Source organism: Aquarana catesbeiana, linkage group LG03 (assembly GCF_042186555.1).
Source record: "Aquarana catesbeiana isolate 2022-GZ linkage group LG03, ASM4218655v1, whole genome shotgun sequence".
NCBI lineage: Eukaryota > Metazoa > Chordata > Amphibia > Anura > Ranidae > Aquarana > Aquarana catesbeiana.
In genome coordinates this window covers 141,251,772-141,265,922 of record NC_133326.1, presented here as the reverse complement: position 1 = coordinate 141,265,922, position 14,151 = coordinate 141,251,772, and the positions used below count along the sequence as shown (strand labels likewise).

General features: G+C 43.3%; 1 protein-coding gene across 1 annotated transcript in view; it reads left to right on the top strand.

Annotated features, from left to right (window-relative positions):
• LOC141134479 (NACHT, LRR and PYD domains-containing protein 1 homolog) overlaps nucleotides 1-14,151 on the top strand; it is an 86,860-nt gene that overhangs the window by 24,802 nt on the left and 47,907 nt on the right. Inside the window, exon 2 of the mRNA XM_073624003.1 lies at nucleotides 3,706-3,784. Within this exon, the coding sequence (XP_073480104.1) occupies nucleotides 3,718-3,784 (67 nt within the window). The 5' untranslated portion in view covers nucleotides 3,706-3,717. The remainder of the gene's footprint in view (nucleotides 1-3,705; nucleotides 3,785-14,151) is intronic.

Below are 14,151 nucleotides of genomic sequence, written 5' to 3'. Positions count from 1 at the left end.
GACCTACAGTCTCCTCTCTAATTCATCCCCAAGGTGTTCTGTTGTGTTGAGGTCAGGACTCTGTGCAGGCCAGTCAAGTTCCTCCACCCCAAAATCACTCATCCATGTCTTTATGGACCTTGCTTTGTGCACTGGTCCAAATGATTTGGTGAAGGGGTAATTATGATGTGGGGTTGTTTTTCAGGGGTTGGGCTTGGCCTCTTAGTTCCAGTTAAGTGAACTCTTAAGGCATCAGCATACCAAGATATTTTGGACAATTTCATGCTCCCAACTTTGTGTGAACAGTTTGGGGAAAGCCCCTTCCTGTTCCAACATGTTTGCACACCAGTGCACAAAGCAAGGTCCATAAAGACATGGATGAGCAAGTTTGGGGTGGGGAAACTTGACTGGCCTGCACAGAGTCCTGGCCTCAACCCGATAGAACACCCTTTGGCTGAATTAGAGTAGAGACTGCGAGCCAGGCCTTCTCATCCAACATCAGTGCCTGGCCTCACAAATGCACTTCTGGAAGAATGATCAAACATTCCCATAGGCACACTAAACCTTGTGGACAGCCTTCCCAGAAGCTGTTCTAGCTGCAAAGAGTGGACCAAATCAAATTTTAACCCTACGGACTAAGACTGGGCTGCCATTAAAGTTCATGTGTGTGTAAAGGCAGGTGTCCCAATACTTTTGGCTACATAGTGTATCTGGAAAAGACTTACAATGGTGGTGGAACCCTCCTACACATAACTACTACATTTAGACATAATTATAGGACCTGGGAGATGAGACAACTTCTCCACATGCAGTAACATGGTTGGGATTTGAACCCATACCCTCAGGGATACTAAGCAGAAGTTCTAACCTCTAAGCCACGGAGCTGCCACGTGTGAGACCACACTACACATAACTACACATAAATACTGCATTTCTTTGGACATACAAGTGATGGAATTACATTACTCAAGAGTTATTCTTCTTGATTTATTCTGTGATATTTGGTGTTTTTTTGTGGGTGAGAGTAAAATATTACCCTCAAATTTTTGGGAATTACATTTTGCTTTCTGATGTTGGTACACATATCACATTTTTTGGGCTCAAATTATGAATATTTGGAAATAATAAAAAGCACAAAAAAATGTGATTCATTTTAAATTTGCATCAGCAATGGTATTGTTTGTGGATTATAAAGACACCTGTGTGAGCTTGGGGTAAAGATTGTTGTGAGATGAAGAGTAAGGGTCGGTTCACACTGGGGCAACACGACTTCAGCGCGACTTTGTACCGCGTCTTCAACGCGGCTTCAGCGCGACTTCAGCAAATTACAAGGCGACTTGAAGTTGCCTTCATGACAGGCGACTTCGCCTGTGGCCAATCAGCTCTCTGGAGGGAGGGGGGGAGGGAGGGGTTTTCCCTGCAAAGTCGCTTGACTTTACAGAGAGATCCGACTTGGAGGCGACTTCCATTGATTTCTATGGTACAGGTCGCCTACCAAGTCGGATCAAAGTAGTACAGGGAGTACGCTCTGAAGTCGGAGCGACTTCAGTAGCGTCTATTAAGACGCTAGCGTTCACTCCCATTGAAACTATTTCTGGGGCGACTTGGGGCGACTTGAGGGCGTACAAGTCGGATCCCAAGTCGCTCCAGTGTGAACCGAGCCTAACAAGTGAAAGTGACAGAGAAAAATATATTTTATCAAAACATTCCACATTGTAGCATTCTTGAAATCAAAATATTTTAAGTAGAAGCAATAATGTTGCAAAGGAATATTTATTTCACAGAAAGATACATTTCATCTCAACATTAAAAGGTTTTTTTGTGAAAGTTAGAATTGTTCCATTTAGAATCAGTGACTGAAACTTCATTTGGACTAAATTAGAGCAGATTTTAACTCCCAAAAAATGTTCTCTAATTAGCTCTCATTTTGGTATTTACTATAGCTCCAGGTAAAAAAGACACTGGAGATAAAATGAGAGTTATTTTCAGGTCTGAGCATGCTCAGTTGTGTTGGCACCTAGTTGTCCAAAACGGGGAATTTTTCACTTTTCAGACTTTTAAAGATATTTCAGTGTAGAAATCACTTTTTCACACAGTTTAAAAGCAGATAATCTTTAAATAATATACTGCATATTTCAATACCATTTAGACAATTATATCATGTTCTAAACATTATTTCCATGTGCAATTCTCTAGGTTTTAGCAGAGTAAGGGTTTGGGCACTATTTAGATTCAGGGAGCTATAGTAAATTAGATTTTGGGAGAAATTTCTCACCAGTGCTATAGTGAATACCGTTTTAGCGCGAATTAGCACTATTAGCGCTAATTCGCGCTAAATTGCCGCGAATTAGCGCTAATTTGCGGCAATTTGCGCGAATTAGCGCCATAGCGCTATAGTAAATGACCCCCACAGTGTCCAATCAGACCACTGCTTCCCTGGGGACCCCTACAGAGTCTGCGGAAGAAAAATATTCCTCTGCTCAGTGGTGCAATAACACACTGCCACCTATAGACTGGAGCATAAACTACACCTGCATACCTTGCAACTTTTTGAGATGGGAATGATGGACACCTACTAGCAATAGTATGTAGGCATAGGACACACCCCCATGCCACGCCCCCTTTAAGGAGAATTAACCCCAAAAAAGGATAATTAAAACCCACTTGTGTTTTTTTTTACCACTACTATTCTTTTATATTGGCTTTTGAAATTTACAGATGCAGCCATTTATAAATTGGATGAAAGGTTTAGCACTGGGAGACACTTTTTGAAAGATAAACAGTGCATTTTATATACAACTATATAGATCAGACCAAAATGAGGGACAAATGAGGAGGAATGAGGGACAGAGGGACATTGCTCCAAATCAGGGACAGTCCCTCAAAATCAGGGACAGTTGGGAGCTATGCACCTAGCAACAAGCTGCTGATCGAGAAATTTTTTCCAACAAACCTGTTCAACAGAAGTCAATCGTTAAATCAGCTTCTGCAAAGTGGGAGCAGCCACATACGAACTAAAATTTGTCTGGTCCCTGTTGAACATGCTGAATTTCAATCCACCTATGTCTAGCTTCAGTCAGCCTATCAGGACTGACCTATACTCTAACAATTTCCGAGGCAGTGTTGATACCTTTATATTGCCAGCAACATAATGTCTGTACACCCCCACACAATAAATCCAATACTAAATATACAGCCCTAACCAGTGGTATAACAACACATCTCTGCTACACAAACAAAAGAAAGGTCACTATTAGCACATTCACTCTGGAAGCGGACCATATAAGTAGAAAATAATAGCTACCAAAGTTGCTTACAAGAATTATTCCTTAAAAAAATCTGTTCAGAGTATTCACTGAAACTGAAAATTACATGGTTTTATAATATATTTACCACAGGCATAGTGTAAAGAACAAAGTGTAACATGAGTTATTGCTGTGAACTTTGATTTATTGCCATTTTTAGTTTCATTATGCAAAACATTTAACCAATTATGTGTTGTAAATGTGAACATATTTATTTCAGTGAAGCAACAACAAAACACCAACCCTTATCGCAGGGCTGCTCCTTCTAGTTACATAGTTAACAAGATCATTGTTATTTTTTTTTCACCTTAATCAGTGTTGTTCTTACTTGAAAACATATTTTCTTAAAAATAAGTTTGGTGACTCTATTGCTATAGGGTAACTGTAATTATATTGAATTTCATGCATCTTTCATCCTCAGGTGATATTTAAGATGTTTTCCACACATATTGGACATTGGAATTCAGTGGTCCTCTGTATAATATGTATAACAGTGCCAGGTATGTTCTTTTAATGTTATCTGATTTTCATTTTACTTTTTTTGAGGCGCTGACAAGAGAGCTAGAAAGCAGAAGGTCTTGGGAGAGGTGAAGAGAATGGTTTGGTTGGTATTTTGAGACGAGGTTGGTGTAACTTAAGGTAGAGTTATGGGTGACTTTGTAGTTTGCCATTGGTGTCTTGAATTTTATTAGCTGAGTGAGCAGAAACCAATGACAGACAGGAATAGCAGACACCAAGCGGTTGGTAAGGTGGATGAGTCTGACAGCAGCATTTATGATGTACTGAAGGGGGGATAGACTATGTAAAGGTAGGCCAACAAGGAAGAGATTGCAATTGTTGAGGCAGGAGATAACCAGGGAGTGAATTAGTAACTTTGTGGTATCATTGGCTAAGAAGGAGAAAATCATGGAGATGTTATGAACGTTGAGGCAGCAAGATTTGGATAGTGATTGGATGTGGGGTCAAGAGGAGAATTCATAATCAGGGAATACACTAGCATCCCACCATGCAGGGATGATGGATTCATAGTTGTATTATTTATTTTTATGGAGAAGTCAGGGGAGGGAGCACGGTGGGTGGGGAGGGGGCTTGGAGGGGGGCTGGGGGGGATATTATGAGCTCAGTTTTGGAAAGATTGAGTTTGAGGAAATGTTAAAACCTCCATACCAGTAGGTCCATTAGTATATTAGTGATGTGCAAAGAGACTGATGAGGTGGGCTGAGGTGTAGAAAGATAGGTTTGGGTGTGGTCAGCATCAAAATGATATCAAGTTGTTACCCTCAAGTTGTAAAGTGCTGTCTAAACTGTCAGCGCTGTATAAATCCTGTATAATAATAATATCAGAAGCCATGGAAGGCTATCAGCTGACCCAAGGAGGTGGGGTAGATAGAGTATAGAAGAGATCCAAGGATGGAACCTTGGGGGCCCCTGACAGAAAGAGGAAGAGGAGAAGAAGAGGTAAAGTTGTAAGTGTGGTATAGGTGCAGTGAGATAAGTAAGAGGAAGACTAATGGGGCGTACACACGGTCGGACTTTTCGGCTACAAAAGTCCGACCGACGCCGATGGACCAAATCTGGCGGACAATCCGATCGTGTGTGGGCTTCAGCGGACTTTCAGCGGACTTTTCCAGTCGCAAATCTGACGGACTTTAGATTTGGAACTTGCTTCAAATCTTTACGTCGTAACTCCGCCGGACCCAGAAATCCGCTCGTCTGTATGCTAGTCCAACGGACAAAAACCCACGCTAGGGCAGCTATTGGCTACTGGCTATCAACTTCCTTATTTTAGTCCGGTGTACGTCATCATGTACGAATCCGTCTGACTTTTGTGTGATCATATGTAGGCAAGTCCATTCGTTAGAAAGTCCGCCGCAAGTCCGCCAAAAGTCCGTCGAAAGTTTGTCGGACGGGCTGTCGGACTTTTGTAGCCGAAAAGTCCGACCGTGTGTACGCCCCATAACAAACAGCAGAGTCATGAAGGCCAAGGGAACAGAGTTTTTGAGGAGGAGGGGGTGGTCAACTGTATCAAATGTAGTAAAGAGGTCTATGAGTAAGTGTGCAGAGTAGTGACCACTGGTTTTAGGAGTTTGTAAGTTGTTAGTAAGTTTTAGGAGGGCAGTTTCTGTGGAGTGTTGCAAATGAAATCCAGGCTGAGGGTAGGTTCACACCACCATCAAATCCCACTGCTCCCCTTTAGTTGTCCCACTTTTTTGATCTGATGTACAGACTGATATAAAAATATAAAATTGAACTACCAAATGCATGGCACTATACTAAATATCTCCTCCAACTTCTAACTGACTGCATTTGTTATTTGCAAAGTAAGTATAAAGGGAATTTGTGAAAAAGCACTTATGGATTTAACCAACCATTGTTTGCATATCGTATGCTCTTGTTAGGTGCAGCTCTAGAAACCCATCCAATTTCTCTAAATAAACTCAATAATCACCCCATTAATAATATTTGCAAAAATAAACCTTAAATGTACACATTAAATTGCTCTAAATTGACTATGCAAATACTCCAGCTGAAAGTGCAATAATGCCCCTTGTTGTGCAATCCTTTAATTGCAGTAGTGCTTTTTTTGCCACAATATATAATCCACTCCAACGCACATCACTCTGTCCTTGGTAACTCCAACCTTCTATGATACACTTTATGCAATTCCACAGTGTATACATATGTGTGCTTAAAACAACCAAATATTATGCTCACCTTCTTGGATGGAAAAAAAAATAAGAAGGTCTAAATATACTCTTGTGCCCAAAATCCACCTCCCAGACACAACAAGTAGATCCACAGTGCTTTCCATCATGTGATAGTTTATTTAAAAACGTAAAAATAATTAAAACCAATCTCATTATACAGTGCTCCTTATCCTGCCTCTCATACTAGCACTGAGTTTAGGTGATGTTGCTACTGTGTCTTCAAACACACGTCCTACCTCATCCTACATGTGTGATGATGTCACTTTGACTATAACCTATGTGTTGCACTCATAGACTTTTGTCAAAGGCCCACACTCTAGTGATGCTTCGGCCATACCTATTGTGTTTATGTGTACAGGCTTTCCTCACTTAAAGACAAGGTTCTGTTCCAATGATCAGGTCGTAATTTGCATAAGTACAGAACACAAACGAAAATTTCTGTACTATACTGTACAATACAATGATGTACAGCACGTCGTTTGGGTGGGGAGAGCTGGTCATAAGTCAGAGCGGTCGTTAAACAGGTAAGTCATTAAACAAGTTAAACAAGAGTATCTGTATTGGAAAGTGTTACTAATATTGGTCACAGTAATTAAAAAGCTCTATACAGAACATCCTAATATCAATATCATAATTAAAATTACACAATTTAAATCATATCTGTTCTCTTGTCCAATATTTTTGCTGTCTTTCTAAATTGTAGACCTGTTGGATCTTTGTTTTAATACATTGAGAAAAATTAGGACACATTCAGGGTGTTCAATAAAGCACTTGTGACAGTTTTCTGCCACTATTAATGCACTTAAGGTAAAAAAATTACCTCCAGTTTGTGGATTACAAAACTGTAGGTAATTAAGACCAAATCTAACTTGGTATACAGAGACAGGCAAAGTGCCCTGTTCCTGTACGCATTGTAGCAGAGCGGCATATTTGTCGCCACTACCTTCTTTCTTTTCAGTGGTTATTATTGAGGCTATTGACCTCCTAGCAACTAGTGATGCTGCAGCCGGTGAAGCCTGATGGGGAAGCTGAAGTACTAGTTCCACAACAAGGTCCACTCTCCCCTTCAGTGGGCAGATTCTATGGCCAATAGAAGGCTGTCTATTGGCTAAAGATCTTAATATTGTAAATTAATATTGTAGTCTTTTTTACTAGGGTTCAGGTTGTTCATCCTACATATTGCAGGCCACAAGGGCACTGCAGTATGTATATCACCCCCCCCCCCGTGTTACAGGGGATGAAATCCCTTATGGGATACCTTTTATTATATAGTTACATAGTTAGTCAGGTTGCAAAAAGACACAAGTCCATCCAGTTCAACCATTAAAAAAAAATAAAATAAAATAAAATAAAAAATATCGTACAATCCAATATACCCAATTCTATACCCACAGTTGATCCAGAGGAAGGCAAAAAACCCCAGCAGAGCATGCTTCAATTTACATACATCGGGGGAAAAAATTCCTTCCTGATTCCCCAAGAGGAAATCGGATTTTCCCTGGATCAACTTTACCTATAAATGTTAGTACCCAGTTATATTATGTACATTTAGGAAAGTATCCAGGCCTTTCTTAAAGCAATCTACTTAACTGGCCAGAACCACCTCTGGCGGGAGTCTATTCCACATTTTCACAGCTCTTACTGTGAAGAAACCTTTCCGTATTTGGAGATGAAATCTCTTTTCCTCTAGATGTAAAGAGTGCCCCCGTGTCCTCTGTGTTGACCATAAAGAGAATATCTCAACACCAAGTTCACTATATGGACCCGTTATATATTTGAACATGTTGACATATCCCCCCTTATTCTCCTCTTCTCAAGAGTGAATAAATTCAGTTCCTCTAATCTTTCCTCATAGCTGAGCTCCTCCATGACTCTTATCAGTTTGGTTGCCCTTCTCTGCACTTTCTCCAGTTCCCGATATCCTTTTTGAGAACTGGTGCTCAAAACTGTACTGCATATTCCAGATGAGGTCTTACTAATGATTTGGGGGCAAAATTATCTCTCTCTCTCTGGAGTCCATGCCTCTCTTAATACAAGAAAGGACTTTGCTCGCTTTGGAAACCGCAGCTTGGCATTGCATGCTTGGCATTGCATTTATAAAGATATTAAAAAGTAAGGGTCCCAGCACTGAACCTTGGGGTACACCACTAATAACCTTAGACCATTCAGAGTAAGAATCATTAACAACTACTCAATGAATTCCTAGGACTTTTTCTACCGACATTGTGAAAGTTGGATTCATAATCTCCTCATTGGCCGAAGAACCGCAAGCCTGGGCCCATAGCCTAATGGAGCAGAGAAGTCCTTTGCTAAACTCTATGGACACTTTTTTTGAAGCCATGGCTCAATTATATGATGATCCACAATGCACTGCTACAGCCGAAGCCATTCTCCATACCTTGCCCCAGGGGAGAAGGCTGGCGGAGGACTACACAGTTGAATTTCGCAAATGGTCAGCAGACACTGGTTGGAACGAACCTGCTCTTAAATACCATTATCGCTAGGGTTTGTCGGAAGCTCTTAAAGACGAGCTGGTCCGGATTGAGACCCCAGCCACCTTGGAGGACTTAATTCAAACGGCCACTAAGTGGGACAGACGCATGCGGGAGCAACATACTGAGCGCTTCCAGGCTCCTCGACCCAGTTGGATGCTCCCAAAACCTTCTCCCATCCATCCACCACTTCTGGCTCCCTCAGGCATCCCTGTTCCAGAAGCTGAACCAATGCAGCTTGGACTAGTCCGTTCTCCTCTCACCTCTGAAGAGAGACAACAAAGACGCCAAGCCAATCTATGTTTATATTGTGGGGGAACAGGTCATTTCCTCCGCAACTGCCCCGTGAGGCCCAGTAAGTCTGGTTCACGATTTATTACGAACTTTCAAAACGCAGATTTATCTCAGACTTAGGTCACGCTCTTTGTCTCCCTACAGCTAGCGGAAAAGGAAATCCGCCTACCGGCCATAATTGGCTCCGGGGCCTGTAGCTGTTTTTTGGACTCTGCACTTGCTCAAAGACTGCTCATTCCACTCCTGCCTAAAAAAACTAAATCTTCAAGTCCTTCTGGCTGATGGGTCCCTTCCTTGTTCCGGACCTGTCTCACAGTAAACAGGACCCATTCTTACCATCACGGACTCCGGCCACCAGGGGTTCCTACGCTTCAACATCATCTGTTCCCCTATGTTCCCCATCATCTTGGGACTCCTGTGGCTGCAGGCTCATGATCCTCAAATCGACTGGAGTAAGAAAGAGATCTCCTTCTCCTCCATATACTGCTCCCAGCACTGCTTAGTTCCAGCTCCAGCCCCCTGCCTAACCATAGCACCAGTACCTGATAACCTTCAGCATGTTCCTCCAGTGTACCTCGAGTTCAAAGACATCTTTGACAAGAAAAAAGTTGACTGTTTGCCTCCTCTCCAGTCCTATGACTGCCCCATCGATCTGTTACCTGGCTTAGAGATTCCCTATGACCGAATATTTCCCTTGTCCGAGACTGAGTTAAAGGCCCTTAAAACGTACATTGATGAAAACCTGGAGAAAGGTTTTATTCGTCCATCTTCTTCACCGGCTGGAGCCGGTATCTTCTTTGTGGAAAAAAAAGATGGGTCTCTAAGGCCTTTCATCGATTACAGAGAACTTAACAAAATAACCATTAAAAACCGTTATCCACTTCCACTCATTCCAGAATTATTTCAGCGTTTCCGCACAGCCCGGATCTTCTCTAAACTAGACCTACGAGGTGCCTATAACCTCATTCGAATCCGAGCCGGGGACGAATGGAAGACCGCCTTCAGATCCAGGTTTGGACACTATGAGTATCTAGTGATGCCATTTGGGCTGTGCAATGCCACGGCCACTTTTTCAACATCTAGTAACAATATCTCGATGACTTCTTAGTGGTCTACCTAGATAACATCCTTATCTTCTCTGCCACCATTGAACTGCACCAGGTCCACGTGAAAAAAGTCCTCTCAATTCTCAGGAAACACAAGCTATATCTTAAAGCCGAGAAATGTGAATTGGAAAAAACTGTTATTCAATTCTTGGGATTCATCATCTCCACCAAAGGGGTCGTGATGAACCCACAAAGGGTCAAGGCGATCCAGGAGTGGCCAGCCTCGGTGGATAAGAAGGGAGTGCAGCAATTCACCAGTTTCGCTAACTTTTACAAAAGATTTATCACTGGCTTCTCTTCCATTGTCGCACCCATTACCCAGCTAACCTATCAGCACAACCGTTTCCAGTGGTCCCCAGAGGCACAGGACGCATTTATCAAATTAAAGGCCCTTTTAATCTCCGCACCAATCTTACAGCATCCAGACCCAGCTCTGCCATTTGTGCTGGAGGTGGATGCATCAGAGACAGCTACTGGAGCCATTCTCTCCCAAAGACGGGGTCCCAAGGCCCTCCTTCATTCCGTAGCCTTTGTTTCCCTGAAACTAAGTCTCCCAGAAAGGAACTACGACGTAGGAGACCAGGAGTTGTTGGCCATTAAGTTCGCCCTGGAGGAGTGGAGATATCTGCTGGAGGTGGTGCGTCCCATTCTGTCATGATCTTCACCGACCACAAAAATCTGGAATACCTCAGGACAGCTAAGCGCTTAAGACCCAGACAAGCTCGTGGGCACTTTTTTTGTCCTGATTCAATTTCCACATTACATACAGACCTGGTTCCAAGAATGGGAAAGCAAACGCACACTCCCAGATGCTCCCTGAATCTCCTCAGTCAACGGAACCTGGTACCATTTTACCCCCTCAAAATTTTTTGTTGCTCACTCAAATCTGATGACTATCAAATTGGCATCTAGTCACTGTACTGACGCAGATGATCTGATACGGGCCCAGAATAAAATTTTTGTCCCAAGGGAAATAGGACCTCTAACTTTGAAAACCTTCCAAGACCACAAACTGGCATGTCATTTCGGGATGCAAAAGACCTCCGAGTTGATTTCCCGTTCTTTTTGGTGACCAGGTTGGAGGTGGGACTGTAAGAATTACATCTAATACTAAATTCTGGGGGCTGCTGAGGCCTTTGCCCGTCCCGAAACGACCATGGGCAGAGGTTTCGATGGACTTTATTGTTGACTTACCACCCTCGGGAGGTTTCACTACTATCCTGGTCATCGTGGACCGTCTCTCAAAGATGGCACACTTTTTGCCCATGGTAGGCACTCCTTCCGCTCTAGATACAACCAATATCTTCATCAAAGAGATAACAAGGCTCCATAGGGTACCTGACTGCATCGTCTCAGATAGAGGTGTCCAATTTACCTCTAAGTTTTGAAAGGAGCTCTGTAAAGCATTGGAAATCAAGGTTTGTCTCTCCTCTGCATATCATCCCCAAAGCAACGGCCAGACGGAGAGGACGAACCAAACCTTAGGGCAATATCTCCGCTGTTTCTGTTCCGGTTCTCAAGATGACTGGTCCTCCCTCCTGCCCTATGCAGAATTTGCATACAACAATTCTTTACACTCACCCACCAATCAAACACCTTTTTGGGCAAATTTCAGATTTCACCCTTCTTTTCTCCCGAATTCCACTCCCGAAAATTTCAGTCCCTACTGTCCAGGACCGGGTAAAATCTATCCAGTTAAATATCTGGAAGATCCAGGAAACTATGCACAGGATAACTACAAGAAGTATTATAATAAAGGAAGAAAGGAGAACCCTGATTTCAAGATTGGCGAGGAGGTCTGGCTTTCCACCACTAACCTCAGGTTATCTTTCCCTTCACGAAAACTGGGCCCAAAGTTCATAGGGCCTTTCAAAATTAAAAGGATGGTGAACCCTGTGGCCTTTGAACTAGCCTTACCCAACTCCTACAGGATATATCCAGTTTTTCACGCATCTCTGCTAAAACCAGTAGTCCCCAGTCCTTTCTCAGGAAGAGAGGAACTTCCTCCTCCTCCAGTCAAGACTGATGGGGAAAGCGAGTTTGAGGTAGAATCCATACTAAGTTGCAGGAAGAGGGGTAGACAACTCCAGTACCTAATCAAATGGAAGGGGTATCCCCCTGAAGACAATTCCTGGGAACCCTAAGGTAACTTACACGCCCCACGCTTGACTCCAGCCTTCCATCAGGAACACCCGTAGTTAATGTCCAGTTTGGGCGTCCGGAGGCCGCCCCTCGGGGGGGGGGGGCACTGTCAGAGAAGGAATCTGAACCCATCCTGACAGTCCCTTTGTTTCCCTGCATGCTTGCGTGGCGGAACAAAGCTTTGGCGCATGCGCATTTGTGGTGAAACATCGTTTCAGCGCACACACGTTCGTTGTCCCAATGAACAGCGCACGCACATGCGCACTAGTACACGCATAACGTGACCTCCTTGCTGCCTATAAAAGCTGCCTCCTCCCTCAGGCAAATTGCTGGTTTGTCTTCAGCTTCCTGTGTACCTTCTCCTGCTTCCTGTTTTGCTGATTACCTGTTGTGACCCGGATTGACCTCAACCTGCCTTGATCTTCTCATGGACCTGACCTCTGGCCTATTTAATGGACTTTGCTTGCTTCTCTGGTGTTTGACCCTCAGCCTGTGACCCGGATTACCTTCAGTCTCCTGTGCCTTGACCCTCTGCCTGTGACCTGGATTGCCTTCAGTCTCCTGTGCCTTGACCCTCTGCCTGTGATCCTGGATTTACCTTGGCTTCCAGCCTGCTTACAGACTGTCTTCTGGTATTTGACCCTCAACCTGTTCTGACTTCGCCTCTCCAGCTCCAGTTACCTGTTCCTGCACAGCTACCAAGTCCCACGCTGATCCTCACGCAAGTCCTGCCAGCCTGCTGGTAGCTCATGCCTCTTTGCGCCATTCACCCTCTGTACCATCTCCAGGGGGTGAAGTGCGCTCAGTTGAGAGTGAACCGCTCTCTGCATGTCGGCCTCAGTGAGTACCCCACCTTCTGACAGTTGAAAACTCACCACCACATACCGGGGTAGAAATATGCACAAAGTGAAAAAATGTTGAGACTTTAAAGGTGCTGAAAACCTCCCTAACTAGTTATATACCATGTAAAATTATAACATACCTTTATTGAATTTGTTAAAATGTGTCTCAAGAAACATAAGACACTTAGTTATAACATAATGTAACAGCATCTAACTACTAGACCCATACATTCCCCCTAGTCTCCAAAAGGAATGAACACTTTGGTATCTGATCAGATATAACATGGATATCAAAATTGAATCAGTCAGAGGAAATGGAACCAAGGAGACAACCTCAACCCAATACATTTCACCTTTTCGGCTTCTTCAGGTTTTTTTTTGGAAGGCAGATGGGTAAGTAGAGATACTGTAAAAGAACTAGACAAACATAATATACATTCATAGATATACAAATTTATTTATTGAAAATCATGGCATGCATTTGATATAAACACATATGCCGTGTATAAACAGGCGGACTTTTCGACCGGACTGGTCCGACGGACCGAATACGGCGGACAATCTGACCTTGTGTGGGCTCCATCGGACCTGCAGCGGTCTTTTTCGGTCGAAAATCTGACAGACTTTAGATTTGGAACATGTTTCAAATTTGTCCGACGGACTCGAGTCTGGTCGAAAAATCCGCTCGTCTGTATGCTAGTCCGATGAAAACCCATACTAGGGTAGCTATTGGCTACTGGCTATCAACTTCCTTATTTTAGCCTGGTCGTACGTCATCACGTACGAATCCGTTGGACTTTGGTGTGATCGTGTGTAGGCAAGTCCGTTCGTTCAAAAGTCCGTCGGATGTCCTTCAAAAGTCCGTTAAAAGTCCGTTGGAAAGTCTGTCGGATCAGTCCGGTCGAAAAGTCCGCCCGTGTGTACGCGGCATTACATTTAATATATACTGATTCTGGGGTACCCCCCAAAAAAGGGGCATAACGCACTTTCACCAAGGCACTATCTGTGAATCAGGTGTCCATCCAACAGCAAACGGGCAGGCAGATCAACCCAAATGAGGGGAGACCCTCACCAAAATGAGCCAAGAGGAGGTCCAATGCATAAGGAAAGACACATTTTCAAATGCTATTCAATATTCAAGAACAGGCACTAAAAAGAAAAAAAATATAGAATGAAAGTGAAATGAACCACCATAATATTCTTTGTTCCATAAAGATAGCAGGAAAGCCACTGGGCAAACTTATAAGCCAAACATACCTAACAAGCAGTCAGGGCCGTCTTTA